The sequence below is a fragment of the Macaca fascicularis genome, chromosome 14 (genome assembly GCF_037993035.2).
Source record: "Macaca fascicularis isolate 582-1 chromosome 14, T2T-MFA8v1.1".
In the NCBI taxonomy this organism is placed as follows: Eukaryota; Metazoa; Chordata; class Mammalia; order Primates; family Cercopithecidae; genus Macaca; species Macaca fascicularis.
The window spans coordinates 55,191,830-55,219,826 of record NC_088388.1 but is presented as its reverse complement, the minus strand read 5'-3'; the positions used below and the strand labels follow the sequence as shown (position 1 = coordinate 55,219,826).

The 27,997-nt window shown below is 42.8% G+C and overlaps 1 protein-coding gene across 50 annotated transcripts in view; it reads right to left on the bottom strand.

Moving 5' to 3' along the window:
* IRAG1 (inositol 1,4,5-triphosphate receptor associated 1) overlaps positions 1–27,997 on the bottom strand; it is a 125,756-nt gene that overhangs the window by 25,387 nt on the left and 72,372 nt on the right. For all 50 annotated transcript variants that reach the window (XM_065528557.2, XM_074014312.1, XM_074014327.1 and 47 more), the window contains 5 exons: positions 17,430–17,553; positions 14,433–14,463; positions 12,109–12,249; positions 4,586–4,717; positions 2,240–2,381 (listed from right to left, as the gene is read on the bottom strand). In XM_065528557.2, coding sequence (XP_065384629.1) covers positions 2,240–2,381; positions 4,586–4,717; positions 12,109–12,249; positions 14,433–14,463; positions 17,430–17,553 — 570 coding nt within the window. The remainder of the gene's footprint in view (positions 1–2,239; positions 2,382–4,585; positions 4,718–12,108; positions 12,250–14,432; positions 14,464–17,429; positions 17,554–27,997) is intronic.

Sequence of the window (27,997 nt, the reverse complement as noted above, 5' to 3'; positions counted from 1 at the left end):
GTTATTTGAAAATAATTTGCTTTAAGAGCCTTAAAAAATTTATTTCCCCTGAGCTAGTATTTATACTTCTAGAAATCTACATTAAGGAAATAATCCAAAATGCAGACAATTGGTAAATTTCATATTCAGAAAGAAACATATTATTTTTTAAAAATGTATATCACCTTCCTTGAAATCAGGGATATTTTATTTACTGTAGTCTTCAAAACCCCAGGCATAGACAAAGATTGCAGAGGTTGTATAAAAGGCTTAAGACACAAACACTATTAGGGAACAGTCATAGAGTGTCTTATGGAAACACCTGCTGAGTGGTTACGGCCCCTCTGCCTAGCCCAAGCTGAGGTATAGCTTGGAAGAACAACTGGAGTGGAAACAAATATTGGAAAAACATGTACAGCTATCGTTGACCTTTGCTATGGTAAGCGTTTTATCATCCTCCTAGACTGAATATGGGACTCTGTCGTGTGTTCTCCTTGGAAGTCTGCTTTCTTCTGTCATAGCACTGGCTACACTGCCTTGACTTCCCAAAGGTTGGGAGCTCCTTTGGGTCTGTGACTGTGTGCCCTTTACCTCTATATTCCAGTATTATATGGGGCAAGCCAAAGGTACTCAGTAAATGTCTGTAGAATGAATGAATGAGACTCATGGGTAACTGCTCATCCTATAAATCTTAGATAAGGTAGTTTGCAGGAGGCCTTGTGCAGCAATAAATGTAGGAGCCCATGGCATTAGGATTCCTTTGGCGGCAGCTTCCCCAGCTTGCAACATGGACGGAAAATGGTTTGTTAGAAGCCCAGGTGCATATGGGTCAGGAGCCTTGCTGACAGATCCAAAGCAGACAGTCTGGAGCATGTGTGCATGCTGCCTTTGGACTCTGGGACGTGTCACTGATATTCTCCAGGAAACTTGTGAAACCTCCTGTTTATAAAGGTTTCTCCATCTGTTATACTTTCTGTACTTTCCCTTCTGCAGCTCTTGGTAACACGGATGTTTGCATTCCACAGGGATTCCTGTTGCTAAAAGGTCTGTTTTCTCCTGCTGGCCACCCTCATCAGCCAGAGTCCAAACCCTGACAGTGCCCACAGAGAGATCTGGTCCAAGGCACCAACCTCTTCCTGCTGGACTGAGAAAGAGTCTCCGAATGTGTCTCTCTTTACCTCAGCTTTTGCACACCTCCAATATATTGTCCACTGAAGTCAGAATAATCTAAAAATAAAGCCTGATTACATCATGAGGTATAAACTTACCATTAACTCCCCATTGCCTAGAGGTTTAAATTGCTAGCATGGCCTGGCATGTGGCCCTGGTCTACCAAGTCTCACTTTCAACCTGTCACTACCACACCCCGACACTGCCACTATGGAAAACTGTTTGTTTCATCTTCTTTTCACCCCCAATCTCCGCATCTTTGTCCATGCTGGTTTCTCCACCTGGGATGTATCTTCCTCTATTGACTGGAGAACTCCTATTTTTACTTTAAAACACCAAGATACCATCCCTCTTTGAAACCTTCCTTGTCTCCCTTCAAGCAGAATCAGGTGGGCCCTCCTCTGTGCTCCTATGGCAATTCATATAGAACTTCTAAACAAGAATATTTCTTTGAAACATTTGTCTTATCCATGAGTCTACTGTTTTTCTCTGTAACATCTTCAGCCAGACTCGCACTCCACCCTAGCTGCCCAGGTTTCACCCCTCACCTGGACTGTTGCAAGAACATCTTCATGGAGTTTTCTGTCCCTGGTTTGTCCCAGTAATGTAATTGCCACACCATAGTTCAAGGGAATCTTCTTAAGCTACATATATGATCAAGTCATTTTCTTGATTAAAATCATTGGCTGGATCCCTAATGCTTTCCAGAATAAAGCCCAACTTCCTTAGCATGTGCTGCCTAAAAGGGGGTCCCAAAGCACACAGACTTACAGGGTCTAGGGTCACTCTCAGACCCTATAAGTCCAAGAGTTCTAGTAGCCTGTGGGCTTTGTCTCCATGGTCAGCCACTGTGATTTATTGCTTTGGGAGTTAGGAAGTCACTTTGGGAATGCTCATGTTTCCTGCTTCCAGACTGCCCTGCCAGGCCCACTGAAGCAGCTGCTGGGAGGCCCCTGTGGACAGTACTGGACAGGGGTGCTGCTCAACTGGAAATAAGTCATGGGGCTGCTCTGACAGCTCCAATCCTAGCCAAGAGCTCTTGGAAGTCTACCTTGTAGGGCCAAGATGGGGCAGGAGCCTAGGTCCTTACCAGAGGGGCCACAGCTGCGGCTTGAATTCTGATTTGCAAGCTTTTTAAACTCCATGAGCTCCGCATGGTCTTTCTCATACGTCCTCTTTAGATTCTCCACATACTGCATCATCACTTCTGTTGCTTTCGACATGCGCTTTTCCTGCAGGGATGGAGGGTGTGAGTACATGAGGCCACTGGAGGAAAGGCTCCATTGGCACTTATTTGCTCTGATCAAGCCCAAGGGTCTGGGCTAGGAGAATCAAAAGGATACAGGGACGAGACTGTGCCTGAGCTGAGAGGTGGACTCAGCACCTGCACTCAGGGAGAATGGGAAAAACACAGCCACCACACTGCAGGAGGTGACAGGCAGAGGAGAGTTGTTTCTGCTTGCAGAGAACAGGTCGGGGAGGCTTCATGGAGATGGAATGAAGTGGATATAGGATGTGAACAGCATCTGGGCACATAGACAAGGGCAGGAGGGACAGAGCATTCAGGCCAGGGAACTCTAAGAGGATTCTAGAGGCAGGGAAGCACAGGGCTTATATGTAGATGAGGTTTTATCCTCTGGATAGGAGTCCTCTGGAGAGTGAAGAAAGGCACTATGACAAATTGTGCTGGGACAATCGACATAAACCAGGGCTGCCCAGAAAGCCCAGACACTACAGGTCTCCTGCCTCTGTAGGAATCAGCAAGCAGTTGGGTCTATTTGTAAGTCTGGGTTGTGAAGGACCTCGAATGCTAGACAAAGGAACTTGAACTTACTCTGAAGGAAAAGGGAAGCCATTGAATATCTCCCTTAAAGTAAGAGAGTAACATAATCAGGTCACAGATAGAGATGGGACTCAAGGGAGTGAGACTGGTGTCAGTGAGAGCAGCACGGAAAGACCGAATGAAGCCTGACCTGGCCCAGTGGAGCCAGAGAGGAAGGCAAAGACTGAGGCATAGAAGCCAAGGCGAGGGAGCCATTTGGAGAAGGGAGCAGATGGCGTGAGTGGCAGTTGGGCTTAGGCACACGTTTGGGAAGCCTGCACACAATGAGAACAATTTCTCTCTGCTCATACCCTGGTTAGATCCCTCAGAGGATCTAGCTCAGGCCCTGCCTGGCCACAGAGGGACACACCCAGTGGCTTTGCAGGAACAGGTCCCACAGCCATGCATGGCTGAGACCAGCCACTTCCCTAGAGTCCTCCTGTGTTGCTGCTCCCAGCTGGAGTGACTTCCTGCGCACCACTGCTGAGTCAGGTGTCCTTGTCCTGAAGGACACAGGGTGGGATGGCCCAGCGGCAAGTCCTTTAACAGGAACTGCTCAGGGCTGCACCATCCCAGGAACCTCCTCTCTTGTAACCAGAGCAGCAGGACATAGATTCATGTCATAGCAACATAATAACAACATCTAAACGCTTTACAAGTACGGCAGCAACCCGCTATGGGAAATACTGTGACCATCCTCATTTTATACTTGAAAAGACTGAAGCAGAGAGACCTCGGTAAGCGGCCCAAGGTCACACAGCGAATGAAGGGTGGAGCCCGGATTGGAACTCAGGCAGTGTGCTCCTGCTAAAACATGCGGGGCCAGGGCGGGGCTCTCTGTGGTTCAGGACTTCAAAGTGGCCAAGAGAGAGACAGACCTGGGCCTGTGTCCCGCTCTGCCACTCACTAGTGCTTTTACTTTCTGAGACTCTGCATCTTCATCTGGGAAACAGGATATTTATAGGGTTGCTGGGTGGATTTAATGAGACAAAGCAGGTTTTCCTAAAGCATGTTTTGCCAAATACTAGCTTGATGGGAGTTGAATAGGTATTTTTTGAGAAAAATAAAATGGAGGGCTGTGGGGGGAATTCTTCAGTTCAATATGTTTGGGAACTACGTAGGTAAAGTGAACCAGCCTTCTCCAATCAAAGCCTTGATTAGGCCAATGTGTTAGACACCACTATCCTCCAATCAAAGCCTTGATTAGGCCAATGTGTTAGACACCACTATCCTCCAATCAAAGCCTTGATTAGGCCAATGTGTTAGACACCACTATCCTCCAATCAAAGCCTTGATTAGGCCAATGTGTTAGACACCACTATCCTCCAATCAAAGCCTTGATTAGGCCAATGTGTTAGAAATTTCCAAGAAAGAAAGATAGTATGCAGTAGTCCCCAAACTTGTGCGTCCACAGAAACCTTTTTCCACAAAGCCCCTTGAGGGTTCAGTGATCTGCCAAAAATACTCTGAATAATACTGCAATGGTATACATAGGATGCTTGGCCCAGAGGCAGCCACCTCTAAGTGGTATCTGTAGTTGCCGCTGCTTGGGTGATTGCTCTACTTTATGTAAGTGGAGCAGAGTCGGCAAGACTGGGGGCTGGAGAGGCTCACCTGGCGGACGGCACCCACCACCTCAGCTCTACTGGAGAGGCGGGCAGCCAGGCGGTGCAGGACAGCGATGTCCTCCAGCAACTTCTGGTAGGTCTCCCGGTGCTCACAGTGGTGCCAGAGTGAAGCTGAGGACTGAAGAGGAGTAGGAGCATCAACTGGGGTCCTCAAATAATGTTATGGAGTAAATCAGCAGTCCCCAACCTTTTCGGCCTCAGGGACCGGTTTCATGGAAGACAATTTTTCCACAAACCTGGTGGGGGCGATGGTTTGGGGATGAAACTGTTCCACCTCAGATCATTAGATTCTTATGAGGAGGGTACAACCTAGATCCTTCGCATGCTGGGTTCACAACAGGGGTCGTGACCCTGTGGGAATGGAATGCTGCTGCTGATCTGACAGGAGGTGGAGCTCAGGAGGTCATGCTCTCAGGCAGCTCACCTCCTACTACGCAGCCTGGTTCTTTTTTTTTTTTTTTTTAATTAATTTATTTATTTATTTTATTATTATTTTTTTTTTTCGAGACGGAGTCTCGCTCTGTCGCCCAGGCTGGTTATTATTATACTTTAAGTTGTAGGGTACATGTGCATAACGTGCAGGTTTGTTACATATGTATACTTGTGCCATGTTGGTGTGCTGCACCCATCAACTCGTCATTTACATCAGGTATAACTCCCAATGCAATCCCTCCCCCCTCTCCCCTCCCACCTCCCCATGATAGGCCCCGGTGTGTGATGTTCCCCCTCCTGAGTCCAAGTGATCTCATTGTTCAGTTCCCACCTATGAGTGAGAACATGCGGTGTTTGGTTTTCTGTTCTTGTGATAGTTTGCTAAGAATGATGGTTTCCAGCTGCATCCATGTCCCTACAAAGGACACAAACTCATCCTTTTTGATGGCTGCATAGTATTCCATGGTGTATATGTGCCACATTTTCTTAATCCAATCTGTCACTGATGGACATTTGGGTTGATTCCAAGTCTTTGCTATTGTGAATAGTGCTGCAATAAACATACGTGTGCATGTGTCTTTATAGCAGCATAATTTATAATCCTTTGGGTATATACCCAGTAATGGGATGGCTGGGTCATATGGTACATCTAGTTCTAGATCCTTGAGGAATCGCCATACTGTTTTCCATAATGGTTGAACTAGTTTACAATCCCACCAACAGTGTAAAAGTGTTCCTATTTCTCCACATCCTCTCCAGCATCTGTTGTTTCCTGACTTTTTAATGATCGCCATTCTAACTGGTGTGAGATGGTATCTCATTGTGGTTTTGATTTGCATTTCTCTGATGGCCAGTGATGATGAGCATTTTTTCATGTGTCTGTTGGCTGTATGAATGTCTTCTTTTGAGAAATGTCTGTTCATATCTTTTGCCCAATTTTTGATGGGGTTGTTTGTTTTTTTCTTGTAAATTTGTTTGAGTTCTTTGTAGGTTCTGGATATTAGCCCTTTGTCAGATGAGTAGATTGCAAAAATTTTCTCCCATTCTGTAGGTTGCCTGTTCACTCTGATGGTAGTTTCTTTTGCTGTGCAGAAGCTCTTTAGTTTAATTAGATCCCATTTGTCAATTTTGGCTTTTGCTGCCGTTGCTTTTGGTGTTTTAGACATGAAGTCTTTGCCCATGCCTATGTCCTGAATGGTACTACCTAGGTTTTCCTCTAGGATTTTTATGGTATTAGGTCTAACATTTAAGTCTCTAATCCATCTTGAATTAATTTTCGTATAAGGAGTAAGGAAAGGATCCAGTTTCAGCTTTCTACTTATGGCTAGCCAATTTTCCCAGCACCATTTATTAAATAGGGAATCCTTTCCCCATTTCTTGTTTCTCTCAGGTTTGTCAAAGATCAGATGGCTGTAGATGTGTGGTATTATTTCTGAGGACTCTGTTCTGTTCCATTGGTCTATATCTCTGTTTTGGTACCAGTACCATGCTGTTTTGGTTACTGTAGCCTTGTAGTATAGTTTGAAGTCAGGTAGCGTGATGCCTCCAGCTTTGTTCTTTTGACTTAGGATTGTCTTGGAGATGCGGGCTCTTTTTTGGTTCCATATGAACTTTAAAGCAGTTTTTTCCAATTCTGTGAAGAAACTCATTGGTAGCTTGATGGGGATGGCATTGAATCTATAAATTATCTTGGGCAGTATGGCCATTTTCACGATATTGATTATTCCTATCTATGAGCATGGTATGTTCTTCCATTTGTTTGTGTCCTCTTTGATTTCACTGAGCAGTGGTTTGTAGTTCTCCTTGAAGAGGTCCTTTACATCCCTTGTAAGTTGGATTCCTAGGTATTTTGTTCTCTTTGAAGCAATTGTGAATGGAAGTTCATTCCTGATTTGGCTCTCTGTTTGTCTGTTACTGGTGTATAAGAATGCTTGTGATTTTTGCACATTAATTTTGTATCCTGAGACTTTGCTGAAGTTGCTTATCAGCTTAAGGAGATTTTGGGCTGAGACAATGGGGTTTTCTAAATATACAATCATGTCATCTGCAAACAGGGACAATTTGACTTCTTCTTTTCCTAACTGAATACCCTTGATTTCTTTCTCTTGCCTAATTGCCCTAGCCAGAACTTCCAACACTATGTTGAATAGGAGTGGTGAGAGAGGGCATCCCTGTCTTGTGCCAGTTTTCAAAGGGAATTTTTCCAGTTTTTGCCCATTCAGTATGATATTGGCTGTGGGTTTGTCATAAATAGCTCTTATTATTTTGAGGTACGTTCCATCACTACCGAATTTATTGAGCGTTTTTAGCATGAAGGGCTGTTGAATTTTGTCAAAAGCCTTTTCTGCATCTATTGAGATAATCATGTGGTTCTTGTCTTTGGTTCTGTTTATATGCTGGATTATGTTTATTGATTTGCGAATGTTGAACCAGCCTTGCATCCCAGGGATGAAGCCCACTTGATCATGGTGGATAAGCTTTTTGATGTGTTGCTGAATCCGGTTTGCCAGTATTTTATTGAGGATTTTTGCATCGATGTTCATCAGGGATATTGGTCTGAAATTCTCTTTTTTTGTTGTGTCTCTGCCAGGCTTTGGTATCAGGATGATGTTGGCCTCATAAAATGAGTTAGGGAGGATTCCCTCTTTTTCTATTGATTGGAATAGTTTCAGAAGGAATGGTACCAACTCCTCCTTGTACCTCTGGTAGAATTCAGCTGTGAATCCATCTGGTCCTGGACTTTTTTTGGTTGGTAGGCTATTAATTATTGCCTCAATTTCAGAGCCTGCTATTGGTCTATTCAGGGATTCAACTTCTTCCTGGTTTAGTCTTGGAAGAGTGTAAGTGTCCAGGAAATTATCCATTTCTTCTAGATTTTCCAGTTTATTTGCGTAGAGGTGTTTATAGTATTCTCTGATGGTAGTTTGTATTTCTGTGGGGTCGGTGGTGATATCCCCTTTATCATTTTTAATTGCGTCGATTTGATTCTTCTCTCTTTTCTTCTTTATTAGTCTTGCTAGTGGTCTGTCAATTTTGTTGATCTTTTCAAAAAACCAACTCCTGGATTCATTGATTTTTTGGAGAGTTTTTTGTGTCTCTATCTCCTTCAGTTCTGCTCTGATCTTAGTTATTTCTTGCCTTCTGCTAGCTTTCGAATGTGTTTGCTCTTGCTTCTCTAGTTCTTTTAATTGCGATGTTAGAGTGTCAATTTTAGATCTTTCCTGCTTTCTCTTGTGGGCATTTAGTGCTATAAATTTCCCTCTACACACTGCTTTAAATGTGTCCCAGAGATTCTGGTATGTTGTATCTTTGTTCTCATTGGTTTCAAAGAACATCTTTATTTCTGCCTTCATTTCGTTATGTACCCAGTAGTCATTCAGGAGCAGGTTGTTCAGTTTCCATGTAGTTGAGCGGTTTTGATTGAGTTTCTTAGTCCTGAGTTCTAGTTTGATTGCACTGTGGTCTGAGAGACAGTTTGTTATAATTTCTGTTCTTGTACATTTGCTGAGGAGTGCTTTACTTCCAATTACGTGGTCGATTTTGGATTAAGTACGATGTGGTGCTGAGAAGAATGTATATTCTGTTGATTTGGGGTGGAGAGTTCTATAGATGTCTATTAGGTCTGCTTGCTGCAGAGATGAGTTCAATTCCTGGATATCCTTGTTAACTGTCTCGTTGATCTGTCTAATGTTGACAGTGGAGTGTTGAAGTCTCCCATTATTATTGTATTGGAGTCTCTTTGTAAGTCTCTAAGGACTTGCTTTATGAATCTGGGTGCTCCTGTATTGGGTGCATATATATTTAGGATAGTTAGCTCTTCCTGTTGAATTGATCCCTTTACCATTATGTAATGGCCTTCTTTGTCTCTTTTGATCTTTGATGGTTTAAAGTCTGTTTTATCAGAGACTAGGATTGCAACCCCCGCTTTTTTTTGTTCTCCATTTGCTTGGTAAATCTTCCTCCATCCCTTTATTTTGAGCCTATGTATGTCTCTGCGTGTGAGATGGGTCTCCTGAATACAGCAGACTGATGGGTCTTGACTCTTTATCCAGTTTGCCAGTCTGTGTCTTTTAATTGGAGCATTTAGTCCATTTACATTTAAGGTTAAGATTGTTATCTGTGAACTTGATCCTGCCATTATGATATTAACTGGTTATTTTGCTTGTTAGTTGATGCAGTTTCTTCCTAGCCTCGATGGTCTTTACATTTTGGCATGTTTTTGCAATGGCTGGTACCGGTTGTTCCTTTCCATGTTTAGTGCTTCCTTCAGGGTCTCTTGTAAGGCAGGCCTAGTGGTGACAAAATCTGTAAGCATTTGCTTATCTGTAAAGGATTTTATTTCTCCTTCACTTATGAAACTTAGTTTGGCTGGATATGAAATTCTGGGTTGAAAATTCTTTTCTTTAAGAATGTTGAATATTGGCCCCCACTCTCTTCTGGCTTGGAGAATTTCTGCTGAGAGATCTGCTGTTAGTCTGATGGGCTTCCCTTTGTGGGTAACCCAACCTTTCTCTCTGGCTGCCCTTAAGATTTTTTCCTTCATTTCAACTTTGGTGAATCTGGCAATTATGTGTCTTGGAGTTGCTCTTCTCGAGGAGTATCTTTGTGGCGTTCTCTGTATTTCCTGGATTTGAATGTTGGCCTGCCCTACTAGGTTGGGGAAGTTCTCCTGGATGATATCCTGAAGAGTGTTTTCCAACTTGGTTCCATTTTCCCCCTCACTTTCAGGCACCCCAATCAGACGTAGATTTGGTCTTTTTACATAATCCCATACTTCTTGCAGGCTTTGTTCATTTCTTTTTCTTCTTTTTTCTTTTGGTTTCTCTTCTCGCTTCATTTCATTCATTTGATCCTCAATCGCTGATACTCTTTCTTCCAGTTGATCGAGTCGGTTACTGAAGCTTGTGCATTTGTCACGTATTTCTCGTGTCATGGTTTTCATCTCTTTCATTTCGTGTATGACCTTCTCTGCATTAATTACTCTAGCCATCAATTCTTCCACTTTTTTTTCAAGATTTTTAGTTTCTTTGCGCTGGGTACGTAATTCCTCCTTTAGCTCTGAGAAGTTTGATGGACTGAAGCCTTCTTCTCTCATCTCATCAAAGTCATTCTCCGTCCAGCTTTGATCCGTTGCTGGCGATGAGCTTCGCTCCTTTGCCGGGGGAGATGCGCTCTTATTTTTTGAATTTCCAGCTTTTCTGCCCTGCTTTTTCCCCATCTTTGTGGTTTTATCTGCCTCTGGTCTTTGATGATGGTGATGTACTGATGGGGTTTTGGTGTAGGTGTCCTTCCTGTTTGATAGTTTTCCTTCTAACAGTCAGGACCCTCAGCTGTAGGTCTGTTGGAGATTGCTTGAGGTCCACTCCAGACCCTGTTTGCCTGGGTATCAGCAGCAGAGGCTGCAGAAGATAGAATATTTCTGAACAGCAAGTGTACCTGTCTGATTCTTGCTTTGGAAACTTCCTCTCAGGGGTGTACTCCACCCTGTGAGGTGTGGGGTGTCAGACTGCCCCTAGTGGGGGATGTCTCCCAGTTAGGCTACTCAGGGGTCAGGGACCCACTTGAGCAGGGAGTCTGTCCCTTCGCAGATCTCAACCTCTGTGTTGGGAGATCCACTGCTCTCTTCAAAGCTGTCAGACAGAGTCGTTTGCGTCTGCTGAGGTTTCGGCTGTGTTTGTTATTGTTTACTGTGCCCTGTCCTCAGAGGTGGAGTCTACAGAGACAGGCAGGTTTCCTTGAGCTGCTGTGAGCTCCACCCAGTTCGAGCTTCCCAGCGGCTTTGTTCACCTACTTAAGCCTCAGCAATGGCGGGCGCCCCTCCCCCAGCCTTGCTGCTGCCTTGCTGGTAGATCACAGACTGCTGTGCTAGCAATGAGGGAGGCTCCGTGGGTGTGGGACCCTCCTGGCCAGGTGTGGGATATGATCTCCTGGTGTGCCTGTTTGCTTAGAGCGCAGTATTGGGGTGGGAGTTACCCGATTTTCCAGGTGTTGTGTGTCTCAGTTCCCCTGGCTAGGAAAAGGGATTCCCTTCCCCCTTGCGCTTCCCAGGTGAGGCAATGCCTTGCCCTGCTTCAGCTCTCGCTGGTCAGGCTGCAGCAGCTGACCAGCACCGATCGTCCGGCACTCCCCAGTGAGATGAACCCAGTACCTCAGTTGAAAATGCAGAAATCACCGGTCTTCTGTGTCGCTCGCGCTGGGAGTTGGAGACTGGAGCTGCTCCTATTCGGCCATCTTCCGCAGCCTGGTTCTTAACAGGCTATGGTTCGGTACTGGTTTGCGGCCCAGCCCAGGGGTTGGGGACCACTGGGCTAAATGTGCCCCCCACAAAATCATCTGCTGACTTTTGGGGGGACATATCCTAACTCCTCAATGTGATAGGGAAGTGGGGCCTGGGCGAGGTGATTAGGTGAGGAGGGTGGAGCCCCCGTGAATGTAATTAGTGCTCTTATAAAAGGGACCCCAGAGAGTTCTGTTCTCTTTCCACCACGTAGGATATAATGGAAAGGTGGTAGTCTGCAAGCCAGAGAGGGCCCTCACCAGAACCCGACCGTGCTGGTGCCCTGATCTTGGACTTCCAGCCTCCAGAACTATGAGAAATAAAGGTTTGCCATTTAAGCCACCCAGTCCATGGCCCTTTGTTACAGCAACTCAAACTCACTAAGACACACACCAAGCCTAGACTAAGCTCTCATGAAACCAGCTCTGGGCCCCATCCAGGCTGAGAGAAGTGGCCTCTGCCAGGCCTGGGCCACAGTTTCTTCTGGTGCTTGGAGAAGCTCGATGTGAACACACTATCCCTGGCTGGTCTGAAAGGAGGAGTCATACCCAGGCCACCCTGCCCCCTTCTGAGAAGCTCCCAAGGGTTCGGAGGACTTGCCCACAGCCCTGGGGGAACCAGGCCTTTGGGATCTCTGCCTCAGTTCCCCCCAGCTCTCTGAGGAACACTCTGTCAGAGTCTTGGCTCAATTTTTCACTTCAGGAGACTCTACTTGGTACCTGAGAGAAGGATGACACCCTGTATGGCCCTTGGAGACAGTTCCTGCTCCAAGTATTCCTCACATCAGGCTCCACAATTACCGTAATGGAAGCTTTGAAGTTTTCCAGTTCCTTCTCAGTGTTCTCCTCTGTCAGGTTGCGTTCCCTTTCAGCCTGGTGAATTCTAGATTCCAGAGTGTAGCTGTCATTTCTAAAGGCCAAGGACAGTTGTACAAACACGTTCTGTTGGGAACAAGAGTGTGAGAGAGGTGCTAGGAGGAGTTATTGCAGAGGACAAGGCTACAGGTGTGTTCCTTGTACGAGCATTTTGCGGCAGTCCCGGAACCAGCTGCCAAAGCAGCCATGTGCAAGTGAAATGCTCGCTTCACAGGAAACCACAAAAAAGATGGTAAAGCAGTAACCCAAGGCCCATGCTAGGCCCTTCCCAGAATTAGAGGGCCAAATGTATTCTACCAAAAAATAAGAGAATAACACTTCACTTTTCCCTGAATTTTAAGAAAATAACATCCTGTATCTGGATTTAGATAAACTCAGGCCAACACAGCTAATTGTGTAAGCATTTGGATTTATGCTGGGATTTATTGCATGGGGGGTTTTGGAGATTTTGCATGAAAATACTGTGTTGAAAGAAACTCCGTGTGAGATTTAAGCATTGGTGACTTAAAGCAAACTTCAACCAGCATCTAGCCCGAGTATTCCAAATTGTATATCGATAGGAGCTTTAAGTAGCTGCCAGGATATTAAATAAGGCCAGGTATGATTCTGTTAGGTTAAGCTTTCTGGAATAAATAAATATTTCATGCCAAAATTGCAGGCTGCATGAACAGACTTTGAAAAGGTAGTATTGGTTATACATGGAATTCCTGGAATAGTAGGAAACTACTAGGGAGAAGAAATAGACAGATGGACGTCACTCAGGAAGGAAGCAATGGTCTTCAATTTTTTAGCCATCATCTGCCCTGAGTGGTAGCAGATTTATACCCTGCGGAGTCAGTAACCACAGGGGCTTGTGAAGTTCATGTAACATGGCCCATGGAAGGCAATCATCTCCAGATACAGAACTGAAGGCACAGAATTGACCCAATGATGATGTTTATGGCAATATTGAAAACTACTCCTTGTTGAGCATCTACTATATGCCAGCACTGCTATTCACTCTACAAATTCATGTGATCTCACAATAACCCTCTGGGGTGGGAACTGTTATACCTGTTCATGGGTAAAGAGACCAAGACCAGAAACATCATTAACTTGTTCAAGGTGACACAGGGAGTAATGGAGCCAGGATTTCACCTCTGACTGTCTGATTTGAAGCCTGTTTTATTTCCACCGTGCTGAAAGCTGCGTCCATATACATCTGCGGTCAGCATTTGGACATTAAACAAACCGCCCGTGGCCCATCTTCACAAATGTCAGGGGGTGGGCTTTGAACTCATAGCCCAGTGATGGAAATTTTCCGCCTTATCCTGACTTGGCCAAGTCTATGAATAATGCTCAATGCTTAATTTTCTATACTTTGATTACCCCTTAACAGCAGTGTGACAAGACAAGTTCTGAATTCAGTGAGAACACTCGGATCCAGGTCTTGGTTTTGCCAACTACAGTATCTAGAAACTTGGTGCGGTTATTTACTCACTCAATTTCCTCTTTTGTGCTGATTCTTGCTTCTTTTCAGAGCTGATGGGAGGATCAGCTGAAAGGATGGCTATGAGTGTGTTATAGACCGCAAGTGCAATGCCTATGTGCAAGTTATTGATACTATCTGCGGTAGATACTTCATACTGTCTGTCTTCCTCTGCTCATCTGGTCCACATCAGCGGTTCTCACTGTCTCACCTCTGATAAGTTCTCTTTGTCCACCACAGAATGAAATGCAGATTCCCCTCAGCTCTCTCACAACCCTGCTGGGACAAGGAGGCCCCAGTGAGGAATCAGGGAAGGCCGGATTGCTGACAGCACAGCTTCCTGGCTCCGCTGAGCTGGCATTCTTGTAGCTGAAACCCTGAGGTGGCCAGCCCCCTTTCCCACTAAACCAAAGCTTAGAACTTGAAATCTGATCATTGTTCAGTAATTTTGAAATAAATTTGAAACAATTCTGCAGGCTCCCAGCTGGTTTTGTGTATCTAAGTCGCACATTTAAAGAATATAAACGATCCTTACAGAAATGTAAAATTTCCAGCTACCTTCTCCCCTCTGCCCAAATTTGTCAAAATCTTCCATGAACGGATGTGGGAATGGGGATCTCATGGTTCAAGAGGGCTGGTCATGAATGTTCATATTATCCCACAGTCACTCTTTCTCATTTTTGTCTAAAAATGTCAGGGCTAGAGTCTGGAGGAAGAAATGTTTTAAATAAGCCCAGTCAAGCACAGGCACTAAATTTCATAACACACTTGAGCCACTTACCTCAACTTCCTTTTCAGTGAGTGGAGGGGCACTGTGAAAAAGAAAACACACAGTTGAACTTTATGCAACCTAGTCAATAGACCCAAAGGTGACTCTGAATGACCAGCAGACCATGTGTTTCCCGGGGTGGAGTAAGCTGTGTTGGTGTGAAGGAAAAGATGCAATGTCCCCTTGCCTGTGCTCTGTCACCTGTGAGATACTGACTCTTACAGCACCACAACTATCTCTGTGACTTTGGACAAGTTATTTAATCTCTCTAAGCCCGGGCTTGCTCATCTGCAAAATGGGAATCATATCACCTACCTTACAGAGGTGCTATAAGCACTATACGTACTCATGTATATATGTATATGTGTTTGTATGCATAAATATATGGCATCCACACTCAGTGGGCTCTCAGAAAATGTGACCTGTTCATGTTAACTATGAACTCACAGCCTTGCTGTGAGAAATAAGAAAATGCCTGTGATAAGGACTTGATAACTCACACACATCTAAGTTGCCATTGTAGTTGTTCTGGGGATATCCACCCAGGTCTGCAAAGCCTCACCCTCCTCTGTCTGAGGGCCATGACAAAGGTGCATTCAGGCCAGAGAATAAATGGTAGGAGAGAGTGACCAGGGTTCTTCTCCACAGCAAGAACTTCTGATGGCTAGAATCACAGAGTGGCAAGAAAGCCCCAGCCGACACAGAGGTGTCCTTTTGAGCAGCTCCTCCTCTGTGCCATTCCCACAGCCAGGGCTCTCCAGCCATAGGCAGTCCCTGTATGTGCACGTCCACTCGGTGTTGCTGCTGCTGCTGCTCTTGCTGGTAACTAAAGCTGGTCCCATCTGAAGCCCAGACAATGTAAATAATACACAGGCCCTTTCCTGTGCTGGGGCGGGGAGGCTTGGGAGGGGTCCTACCAGCATCACAGGACTTGGCAACAGAGCATGCCATTGATAAGCTTCTCAGGAAACACAGCTTCCTCTCTTGAACGGGTGTGAAGGGACCCCAAGAGCAAAGGTAAGGGTCAGCCATCTCTGCAAGGGGCTGGTTCTCACCCCTAGGGAATAATATGAGTGCCTTCCTGTCAGGATGAGGTGACAAGACCCCATGGCCATGAAGTCAGCAGAGTCCAGAACATGGGACAAACAGCTGCAGGGATGTTTGATGCTTACAGTTCTTGTCACACCCATCAGACCCTTGCCTTAACTGTCATCTACAGCATACACATGTGATTTAAATGATTTGGCAAAACTTGCCAGGTTTGTTTCTGACTCCTGGGTTTGTTGGGATATTATGTGAAATGTACGTATTATCGTAAATTATAAACCAAACATTTTTCTATTTCAATGACTAACATTCTGCTTTTTTGCTATAGAAGACACCCACCTTATTTTTATTTTATTTATTTATTTTTGGGGACAGGGTCTTGCTCTGCTGCCCAGGCTGGAGTGCAGTGGCAGGATCACTGCAGAGGTGGCTTACTGCAGCCTTGAACTCCTGGGTTCAAGCAATCCTCCTGTCTCAGCCACCAGAGTAGCTGGGACTATGGGTGCATGCCACTGCACCTGGCTAATTTTTTCTTTTATTTTTTATTTCTGTAGAAACAGAATTTCACTCTGTTGTCCAGGCTGGTCTTAAACTCTTGGCCTCAAGTGATCCTCTTGCCTCGAGCCTACAAAGTGCTGGGATTACAGGTGTGTGAGCCACCACAGCCAGATAGAATATACCCACCTTAAAAAAAAAGTGGGGGTCGGGAGGAAGCTCTGAGGACTCAGAGAAGTATGATTTAGGCAGAGAAGCTACATGGCATGTCTGGTGTCTGATACAGATAACTGTGCCTCATAAATGAGCATAGGTACCCGGGGGCAGAACTGTGAGCCTCTAAAAGGACAGAGCATCTTTTTATGTGACCATTTGTATATCTTCTCTGAAGAAATGTCTATTTAAATCCTTTCCCCATTTTGAAAAATTGGTTATTTATCTTTTTATTGAGTTGTAAGACTTCTTTATATGCTCTAGAAACAAGTTCCTTTTCTGATAAGTGATTTGCAAATATTTCATTCTGTGGGTTGCCTTTCACTTTCTTGACACTGTTTGCAGCACAGAAGTTTTTATTTTGAGGAAGTACTATTTATTTTTAAAATCTTGTCTCTTGTGTTTTTGGTGCCGTATCTAAAAAACCCAAAGACATGAAGACTTACATTTTTTCTTTGAAGAGTCTTATAGTGTTCTCTCTGACATTTAGGTCTATGATCCATTATGAGTTAATTGGTGTGTTTTGTGTGAGGTAGGGGTCCAACTTCACTCTTTTGTATGTGGCTATCCAGTTGTCCCAGCACCATTTGTTAAAATTATGATTTTTTCCTCTGTAAATGTTACCAAAACCCTTGCATGAGTGGCTTCTTTTTGTCATTTGTCATTTGCACATCTCAAATTATTACTTTATCACAGAGGCCTTCCTTGACCTCCTACCCAATGTCCCACTCCCATGCTATTCTCTAGATGTGCCCTATTTCATGGTCTTTCTACCAACTTTACTTTTTCAAATCATTCATTTGGTTACTTAAATGTTATTTGTACTTTGGGAGGCTGAGGTAGAAGGATCACTTGAGGCCAAGAGTTTGAGATTATCTTGGGCAACATAGCAAGACCCTATCTCTACAAAAAAGCTTTGAAAACTTAGCTAGTCATGGGTAAATGGTGTAGCTGGGATTGAAACCCATGTCTCCTGGCTCAAAGTCCATTCTCTGCTGCCATGAGCTTCTGGTGACCTTCATGCCTTCATGAGCTGTGCCCACCTAAGAACCCCACCTGGTCTTTGAGTTGAAAACACCCAGCCTGGCCTTTCATTATTCTTTTTGTTTTGAATGCATTATCCCTATCTAGACAATTGGACTTTGGCCCTTCTGGGCTCAAGAATTAATACTGGTGTTCCTCTGTGTCCCACCTAGAATCCAACACAGGGGCCACTCCGTACAGGGTCTTCTGTAACCCACATCCTGATTTTACCTTCCAGGGAGACTCTTGTGGACCCGCAGTTTGCGCAGCAGCACATCAGAAATATTAGGCATGACATCTAGGCCACTCTTTGACTCTTCTTCCTCAATAGCTGGGGAGAGTTCAGAAGAAAGCCCTGAAAAAAAAGTGCTTACTTATGAAATGTCTCTTTGAAATCACAGTAGTAGTGTTGGCAGTTAGCTTCAGCGGGCAAGGAAGAGCTTTAACATTTATAAGTATCCAGTTCTATGTTATGGGTTTTTTATTTGTTATCTTACATTATCCTCACAATAAGCTAGAATTTAGTCATCCCATTTTACATGTGGAAAAGCCAAGGCTCAGGAAGGTTAAGTCACTTGCTCAAGATTACAGAACTAGCAAATGGCATGGCCAGACTTCAAGGTCTACCTGCTTCAAATGTTATGTTCTTCCCTTTGCTTCCCACAGTATTAAGCTGGCAATTGGAAGCTGGTTGGCTCTTTGGCTATAATGTTTGGGGAAAAAACCTACTCCTTGGCAGGCTTCTCAGGAGACCTGTTGTGCAATTATTCCTCCTCAGATAAATTAAATTGTTCTATATTCTGTATACTACTTAGAAATTAGCATCTGATTCCATTCCCCATAGATAAGAGATTTTCCAGAGTAAACCTAAGGTTGCTAGATCTTTTACAGATCTCAGAAACATAAGTGCCTCCTAGTCAACAGAGACAATGAACAGCTTTTTGTTTTTTAACCTTCTAAAACTATCTTGGGTCTGTGCTTTGAAGACAGAATGAACAAACCAAGTATTCTCTTTTCCATAAATCTTTCTCTGTTTGAAAATAGCTCCTGTGCCTCTCTAAAGCTTCTCTTCTCCAGACTCCATTTTTCCAACAGCTCACTGTGGTCCACTGTGGCCCATGGTCTCTAGACACCATCCCATTCCTGCACACATTCTGATTTGTTGCTGTTCCAGAGGCCCAGATGTTCTCTAACAAGCTCTTAGCACAGGAGGACTTTGGTAAATGTCCCTGGCATTGATGTTTGTTATCCATGCAGCACCGATTTTGTATGCCTGACTACAGGCTTACAGTATACTTAGCATTAAGCAAAACTCTCAACCTCTTTAGTTGACCCAAATCAGGCATCCTCATCCTGTACAATGGTTACTTTCCATTTGCATGCAGAACTTCATATTTATCCATGTTTTACTCTTTCTCATGGATTTTAACCTAGTATGTTTCCAATCTGCTCAGTCATTTTCCAGGATCCTAGGCTAGGCTAGAGACCAGGACTATAGGCATAGTTGTAGCCACCTAAAGAGTTAAGATTGGGAATCATGTGAATAGAAAGAAGTCTCACCAAGGGAGACCATGAAGAAACAAGAGGATATCTAGTTTGGCTCAAGGTAAAATATATTTAAATACTTTGAACTTGCCAATAAGAGAATGGTAGGCATGGATTCCTTGGTACTCAAGGTATCCAAGTGAGTTGAAGGATCATCTGTCAGAGATGGGTCAGTTAGCAACTCTTCTTTGGATATAAGATTGAACTAGAAGTTGTCTTAGCTACCTGTTACCTCTGTGGTTCTGTCCTGGCATTTATAGCTCTCTGACAAGGTTTCTGTGGTAAACCTTGTGGCACCCCTGGCATCATTCTACCTTTATGTTTGTATCCCTATCACACTCAAAAGAGAGTCAACTGAGCAGCAAACTCCTGAGATATCTATAGGATGATTGAAACATGTGAGGTCTAATAATCAAGTGAAATCCATACCAGGGTTTTTGCCTAGAAAAGTTTCCCAAAATGGTGCCTGAAGAGTAATGCCAGAATTGGTGGGTTCCAGGAACCAACCTCCTTTCTCTTGAATTCAACCAAATTAACAACAAAACACTTCAGAACAAAGAAAAAATATACCAGAAACTCTAAGATACAAGAAAAGGCAATAGTCTTTAAAAACATTGACTACAGAAAGAATAAACATGACTAGGAATAAATGTAGGGCTTCCACCCATGATAGCCCTTTCTTCTTCTCCAAAGAAACAGTATTGAAAGGAAGATGGGAGAGAAAAAATTCTTACAAAGAGTGCAACACCACAGAATAGAGAGGGAAAGGGATGGAGGGGGCAAGTAGGCAGTTGTCAGAGGAGATTCAGAAAGTTTCCCTAGAATAGAAGGTTCGCCATTCCATCTTGCCAGCATTTCAAAGAGAGAAAAAAACCGCCTGGGCTGCCTGCCATTTTGCTTTTCTTACTGATGAGAAGAAGAGAGGAAAGTCAGAATGATTGCACAGAGTGGATTATCTTGAATGATATGAAGGGATTTATAAGGAAGGAAGACTAAAGATAAAGTAAATAAAACATGCCCCTCTGAAGGAGTGAATGGCAGGAGACACATGGAAAGCCCCAAATACCATGTTCTCCCCCAACTCCTGAAAACCAGTGGCTAAACTCCTTGGAATTGTCTTTTTTTTCCCTTCCTTTCCTGGCAGAGGAGTGAGAGGCTGTTGGGAAGCATTGGGTCAAATCTGGAAAATAAACCCACGGACAGCCTGTCTCTACAATTCCAACCCAAATTGGTGAAACAATCTGAAACCCACTACTAACCAACCTCCAAAGGAATAAGATGTGCCCCCAATTTGGTATAACAAACTCATGTTTTGGACTATGAAGAGAGTTATGGAAAAAGAGCAGAAACCAATTCTACAAACAGCTCTATCTTAACTTCCCCTTTTCTCCACCACCCAAGCAGTAACAAAACAAACACAAAATATACAATCCTCAACTAAAGCACTAAAGGGAAGGCAAAGAGATCTCAGCTAAGGTGGGAAGGAGTCAACAAAAATTAACTTACAATACAATATATCTAGGGAAAAGGAATCAAGGTAGAAATGTACAAATCAGAAAGAAAGAAAACGAAAACAGATGGCATGGCAACTATACAAAAATACTACAGACAAAAGAGGAAGGATGGTAGAAAGGAAGGAAAAGGGAAACTTGAAGGAGACAGATGTCAGGATGGAAACATAGTTGCAAGAAACACATCAAAAAATGCAAAAGTACACTTCTGTGCAAAATATATACCATAAATACTTTGACTCTAGAAAAAATAAGAACTTGAAAAAAAATTAAGAAATTAGAGTTGGGATGAGAAGATCATGCAAAGATGGAAGATGATGGCTATTTAAGGAATCAAATTGAAGACCAAAATAAAAGGACTAATCAAGAAATTGGGAAATATACAACCAACCAATTTATTGGAAAAATGAAGGAATAAAGCAGATATAGCTTCAAATGGAATTACAGGAGGGTGGTAGAGATTGGGTGACCATAAGGAATGCAAAGAAGGAAAGAAAGATTGAAGTATATAGAGATAAAATAATGGACCTGGAGTTGAGACACTGATGATCAATCTATGTGTTATGTCGTCTCCAAAGTAGTGAACAAAACAAATGGAACAAATGACATATTCAAAGATATAACAGAAGAAAAATTTTCCTCACTTGAGGGGAAAGTTGAACGCTTCGGGTTGACAGACCACATCATGTTGAAAAATATATTCAAATGCTTCATACAAAAAAAAAAGGCAGACATCTACAAGGGAAAGTGAAGATTAAGAGGTGCTAGAAATCAGCTGGTCCCAGCCTTCTCCATAACTTTGAATACAGTGGAGCAACATCTACACAGTTCCAAGGAAAACAGTCGCCCAAGAATTTTATAACCATGCAAGATGTCCTTCAATAATTAAGACAAAATTTTCAAATGTGATAGAACTCAGGGAACATAGCACCTCTGAACTCTTTCTGGAAAATTGTTGGAAAACAAAATCCAGCTAAACAAGACATAAATCTGAATAAATTTGGGAAATATGAACCATGGTAAAAGGACCAGTGGTGAACGTGAGATCCTTTTACATTTAAGTCTAAGGCTAAATAACTGTGGAAACCATAATTACTGAATATGGAATGTAAATGTTATAACCTTGACGATGTACAAAGAAGAATTCAAGATGTGTAGAGGTAGAAATGGAAAGGTAGGAAGAAACGTGAAGGTGGGAAGATATTCGGCCATTCTCATCTTTTCCTGCAGGAAGTCAGTAGCTACCACTGTAGTGACTAAATATTCTTATCTTCTGTATTCTTGATGTTCTGTCACTTGATGACTTAATCCTGGAGAGACAGCCCCTCTCAAGGCTAGCTGATTCTTAGAGTTAGGAAACAACTCTCCTTCAAGTGCGTCTTTGAAATACAAACCAACCAATACAGAACCCATACCTGCAAACATCGCCTTTATCAAATTTTCACACACCAAGCCAGTACTCCCCCTAAATCACCCCAGGGCCAGTACCTGACAACTGGGGGCCTAGAATCTGCCAAAATTATTCACACTAGCCAACTCTAAACATACTCAGGGTACCTACCCTGCCTCTACCTTTCCTTCCCAAGAAAACCCCAGTAAAGGCTTGGGGCCATCATTCCCCTCACCACTTCTACCTTCTGACCCACCCTGGTCCTTCCCTAAGGGGCTTTGTGTGATGTGCCACATGTCCTGCTATTAGGCATCTGTAAGTACATTCCTTCATGAGAATCATTTGCAGGTCTCTATGTCATACCATACCTGATTAAAACAAATGCCAGGTCCAAAGTTTAGATCAAATTTAAAACATATAGTACAAAAACACTACCTCAGTAACTCCAAACCCTTTATGCATTTTATAATACATTTTTTGTACTTTTAGAAACCAATTTCTCTTCTTTGGAGGAAGCAATTATCAAAATTCAGCAAGTCTTATAGTTCCACTTCAAATTCAATTAAATTCTAATACTTTTAATTTCAAAAAAGTATATGTAGTATAATCTCCCTCTTTTTCCCTTCTTCCTTCTGTATTTGTGGGGGAGGAGGTGTTTAGTGTAAGCTATTTTTACTTTCTTCCTTGTATTTTTCACTATTGGTTGAATTTTTAGATATGAAGATAAGCCACTTTCAACAAAAGTAATACAATTATTTTCAAATATATCTCCCAGTACTATCTCATTCCAATGAAAATATTTGTTTCTGACCATGTCAGCAACTTGCAAAAATTGCTTTTGGGGCTCTGGTTAAAGATGCTCTGAGTCCCAGGATGGTTCCTAAAAGTCAAAGCTGCTAGTTGGGGATAAACTTTCTTTACCTCTTTCTTCTCAGGGAGGCCTCTTTCCTGCCCGAGACCTGAGGCTCTCAGTCTAGACTGGGGGTTTTGGAAGGACTGTCCATTCAATGTACTTCTCTGCCTCAGCCTACATGTCCCTCAAAATCCAGGTCCAGATAGCCAACTACCTCCTAGATATTGCCACCTGGATAAGGAGAATAAAAAATCATTTCAAGAGCCACCATTTACTGAACATCAACTATGCAGTAGATACACTTTGTTACTTCTTACAATAGTCCTGCAAATAAAAAATAGCTTAAACACGTCCTTATCCACAAATACAGAAGTAGCAAGGGAAAAAGAGGGAGATTCTACTAGATATACTTTCTTGAAATTAGAAGTATTAGAATTTAATTGAACTTGAAGTGAAGTGAAACTGTAGGACTTGCTGAATTTTGGTAATTGCTTCCTCCAAAGAAGAGAAATTGGTTTCTAAAAGTACAAAGAATGTATTATGAAAGGCATCTTCTGGAGAAACTGAAGCTCAGCTAAGTTAAAGTGATTTTCTAGGGTCCAGCTCATCGCTGTAGAGCCAGAATGCAAAACCACGTTTGTCTGTTGCATTCAAGTTGTTTTCCATGGGCATTTGACATGTCCAAACTCAAATTCACTGTCTTCCTTCTCAAGCAGACTCCTCCTCCTGCCTCACAATTCATCACCCTCACAGCCATACAGACAGGTACCTGGTGGTATTCCTGGTCTGCCTCTCAGCTCCATCTCCTCGTCAAGTCCTGACAAGCTGATCTCCAATAGCTGTCAAACTGTCATGTCCACATTCACTACCACCTCATTACCTCTCACCAGGCTACTTCCCTATCCTTTTACCTGGTGTCTCCCTGTCTCTAGCCTCTCCTGTTTCAGGCCAGCTCTCACAATCTGTCCAGAAGAATTATTCTAAAATATAGATTTGATCCTGATGTTTCCTTACCTGCAGGCTTCTCTGACTTTCCAAAGTGTCCTAAATGAAATTCAAACACATTAATTGGCCTTCAAAGCCTCCACTTACCCTGGTCCCAGCCCACTGTTCCCACCGTGTTGCCCATCTCTCTGGGACATGTAGCTCACACTTAGTTCACATGACATTCCTTCTGTTCCTGAAGTATGCCAAGCACTAAAAGATGCCTACATGCTTTTGCTTCTGCTGTTGCCCTGCTTGGGATGACTTTCTCTTCCCCAGATCAAGGTGGCTCCTCCTGAAAGCCTTCCCTGACTCAACCCCACTGAGCTAGCTGCTTCTTCCTCTTTGTTCCTAGGTACTTTACGGCCTGTTAAAGTTTTATCATAATTTATCGTAGTGACTTTTTCTATCCTTACGTTTCCTCTCCTAGACAGTGAAGGTGAGCTCATTTGTTCACACATTTATTTAATGTTTATTGAGTGTTTACTATGTCCCTGACAATGAGCTGGGAGCCAAGGATACAATGCTAAGCAAAACTGACATGCCACATCCTCTGGAGCTCATTGTCCAGAGGGACAGAGATTAATCAGAGAAACATCCAAACAATTTCACACTGAGAGATTTTACAAAAGAGAAGGGATCTGAAGGTACCAGCAAACCCTTCCCAAGAAAAGTGACGTGAGCAGATATCTAAAGATTGAGTGGGAGTTCATTAGGCAAAGAGGGAGAGAGGAAGAACATTCCACGCCGAAGACAGCATGTGCCATGCCTAAGAAGAGGAAAGAATGAGCTGCTGAAGGCAGGCCAAAATATTGTGAGTGAGAGAGTGTGGCCCTAGAATATTCTGGGGAAGTGGGTGGGGTTAACCACCCAGGAACTTGCAGGTTCTACTGAGGATTCAAGTGCTCTTCCTAAGAGCAGAATGAAGCCTCTGAAGATGCTGAAACAGATTTGCCTTTTAGAGATCCCTGCAGCTGCTATGTTGGCCATGGTGTGAGCTGGGTTGGGGGTTGGGAATGCAGGGAGAGGAATCAGGTTGCAGGCTGTTGCGATAGCCAAGGGGACTGATAATGGTAGCTGGGACAAGGCCTTCTCCCTGATGATAGGGCCTGAACCCTTTCCACTTAATGCATCCCCAGCACACAACCTAAGAACTGGCCCAGTGTCAGTCTCACATCTTTGGCTTGAAATAACCTGCAAATGATCAAAGATCAAAACAGCATACAATAGAGTTTCTGAGAAGGGAACTGATTGTGTTGTTGGAAAGACTAGATGCCGCACAGAAATGAGCCTCCCAGTCCTCACAAACTGAAGCAGAGCCAAAATTCTTCAGACTCCAGAATGTTCTGATAATTATCTTTTCCCATTTCTCAAAGGAACAGCCAACAACCATCATAAGAGACTGGAGTTTTCCCCACGAGTTCATATGCAGGGTTGTATTTAGAGCCTATAAACATAATCTGAGCCAGCTCTCATAAAATGCTCCCAAAGCCTTTTATCCTGGGTATGGGAGGGGATGGGGCTCTTTGATGGGGCTTTCAGAATATGAGAAAAGAAAGTCACAAGTCTGCAAGTATTCATTAAACACAGAGGGTTGCCCACCACATCTCTAGCACTGTGGAGCACAGTGTACGAAAATATCCATTTGGCTGGCAAGATAGAGTTCTGCAACCTAAATGACAGAAATGAAAATGTATGCCAGGTTCCTGCTGGAATAAAGACCAGTATCACATGCAAACATTACAGCAGCTTAGTAAAGTAGGTACTATTATTAACCTCCTTTTAAAGATGAACAAACTGAAGCATGGAGAGAATTAGAACTTTGACCAAGGCCTTGCAGCTGGTAAGTGACGCAGTTTGAGCTCTTAAGCATCCAGACCCTAGAACTGACAGAAAATGAGAGGGAGTATATGTTGTTGGACACTGACCATGGTTAATTTTAGTTTTAAAATTTGGTGCTTATAGGAATCAAATTCATTTGACTGATAATTTTACTTCTAAGATCCATCTTATGCCCTATTAATATTGGATAATAAAGTTTTGCTGTAGGTAGTAGATGTCTAAATTGGTGCATTTTTTGTAAGTTAATCTGGCAGTATGCACATATATATTTAAAAGTAAATACTTTTAATAAATCAATTGCAATTCTAGAATAGTAGCCCATGGAAAAAACAGATCTCTATAAAGATCTATGTAAGAGTGTATTCATTATAACATTGTTTTTAATAGAGAAAAAAGTGGAAACAACATAAATATTAATGAGATAGGTCAAATAATACAGTGTTTCTTACATAATACAATAAAACAGTTAAAAATGTTTAAAGTTCCATATGCTTTAAATGAGAAACTGTCTACAGTATGTTGTTCAGTAGAAACGACAATGCGACAGAAGCACCTAGTCATCCCCCAACATGTCTTGTCTGCCTTCCATGCGAATGGAGTTTAATTTGGGCATAGGGCCAGCTGTCCCACCAGCAGTCACATTCCCCAGCTTCCCTTGCTGCTAGGTATGGACACGTGACCATCTTATCACCCACGCAGTGGGAGCTGAAGGGGTATGTGCAACTCCTGTGCTAAGAAAGGAAGCTTGGACTTCCATTCTCTCCCCTTCCCTCACATGAGAAGCCAGATTTGTCCATAATCCAGCTTTGACCTTGTATCAAGTCTGACACCTCAGGGCATGGCAAAATGACAACAGGGAAGGAGTGAGGGTCCCCAGATGATCATATGGAGCACTGCCTGCTGCTAACCTGATCAGTTCACCTTGGAGTTATTTCTTGAGAGTGAAACAATCTTCTCTCTCCTATACATTATTGTATTTGGGCCTCTATGTTCTAGCAACTTAGATGTTATCTTAACTAATGCAGGAAAGTTGCAGAGTACTTTAAAAGAAATACTCATGTATAGAATTTGGTAGTACATATAAAAGAAATAAACTATGATCAAATGAGTTTCACTGTCACACCACAAGGGTTTATTTCTATGGAAAATCATTTTCATATATGGGAAATATTTATTAAATATAATACATGATTTTTCAGTAGATATCCATAGCACATTTAACAAAATTCAACATATATCTTGAAACTTGAAAAATATTTTCTTAAAGAAATAAAAAGTTTAAATTCTGTATTTTAGTATTTTATATTACCTATCATATACTTTAGTTTATAACTATAAAATAAAAATTGAAATTGTGCCTCTATTTAGTAACAAGATACAACATGATGCTTGACAGAAAAATATAAAAAACAACTCAGTTAAAAACAGAAACAAGGCTGGCCGTGGTGGCTCACACCTGTCATCCCAGCACTTTGGGAGGCCGAGGCAGGTGGATCACGAGGTCAGGAAATCGAGACCATCCTGGCTAACATGGCGAAACCCTGTCTCTACTAAAAATACAAAAAATTAGCTGGGCATGGTGGTGGGCACCTGTAGTCCCAGCTACTCGGGAGGCTGAGGCAGGAGAATGGCGTGAACCCGGGAGGCAGAGCTTGCAGTGAGCTGAGATCATGCCATTGCACTCCAGCCTGGGTGACAGAACGAGACTCTGTTTCAAAAAAAAAAAAAAATCAAGGCACATGTTCTCCTTATCACCATTATTGAATTAGGGAATATTGCCAAAGTAGTAAAACATATACAGATACACACTGAGAAATACACACACACACACACACACACACACACAAGCACACAACTAAGACAAATGGCGAATTGGATAAAATAAAAATAACAGATGGTTTGATTGTGAATTTGAAAAAGAAAGGTGTTCTGCAAAGTGGTCAAGAGTCTTTTAAGTTAGACACATCTGGGTGCCAGTTCTGGCTTTAGCAATTAATAACCACGTGACCTTAACTTCCCCAAACCTCGATTTCCTTATTTGTAAAATGAGTGAAATAAGGTCACCTCCCAAGATTGTTGTGAGCATTTGGTATCAGAAGGCACTTAGCACAGTATCTGGCATGTAGTAATCACTCTAGTAATAATAATCATACTGATTAATCACTATAGTAATCACTCTACCATTTGGTAACAATATTTTTTATGCAAGAAACATGTATGACACCAAGCACTATTCACCTATGCCACAAATTATTAGCTAGAAAATCTAATACGAAAAGAGTCTTAAGCAAAAAGCTACATAGAATGTGCCCCAGTAAGAGAGATGGAAGATGTATACAATAGAGGAGAAAGAAGGAAATATGTAAATTAGTAGAGGAACAAACCATGTGCCTGAATGAGAACTAAATGTCTGCAAAGTACTTTAAAGGTCTATAAACTGTAAAGCAAACAAAACTTAGACAGTTCTTCTGAATTCAATGTGTAGGTTTACAGCAAACACAATTAGAATGTTATACAAAATAGTGTACATTTCAAATGGGAATGGAGGCCCACAGAGGTGGAGGAACACATTTAAGGACTCTGTTAATTGGTGTCTGGACTGGGACATGAGCTCAAATCTCCTGACTTGTAGTCCAATTGCTCTATTATTTTGCACTGAATCGCTGTATCTAGA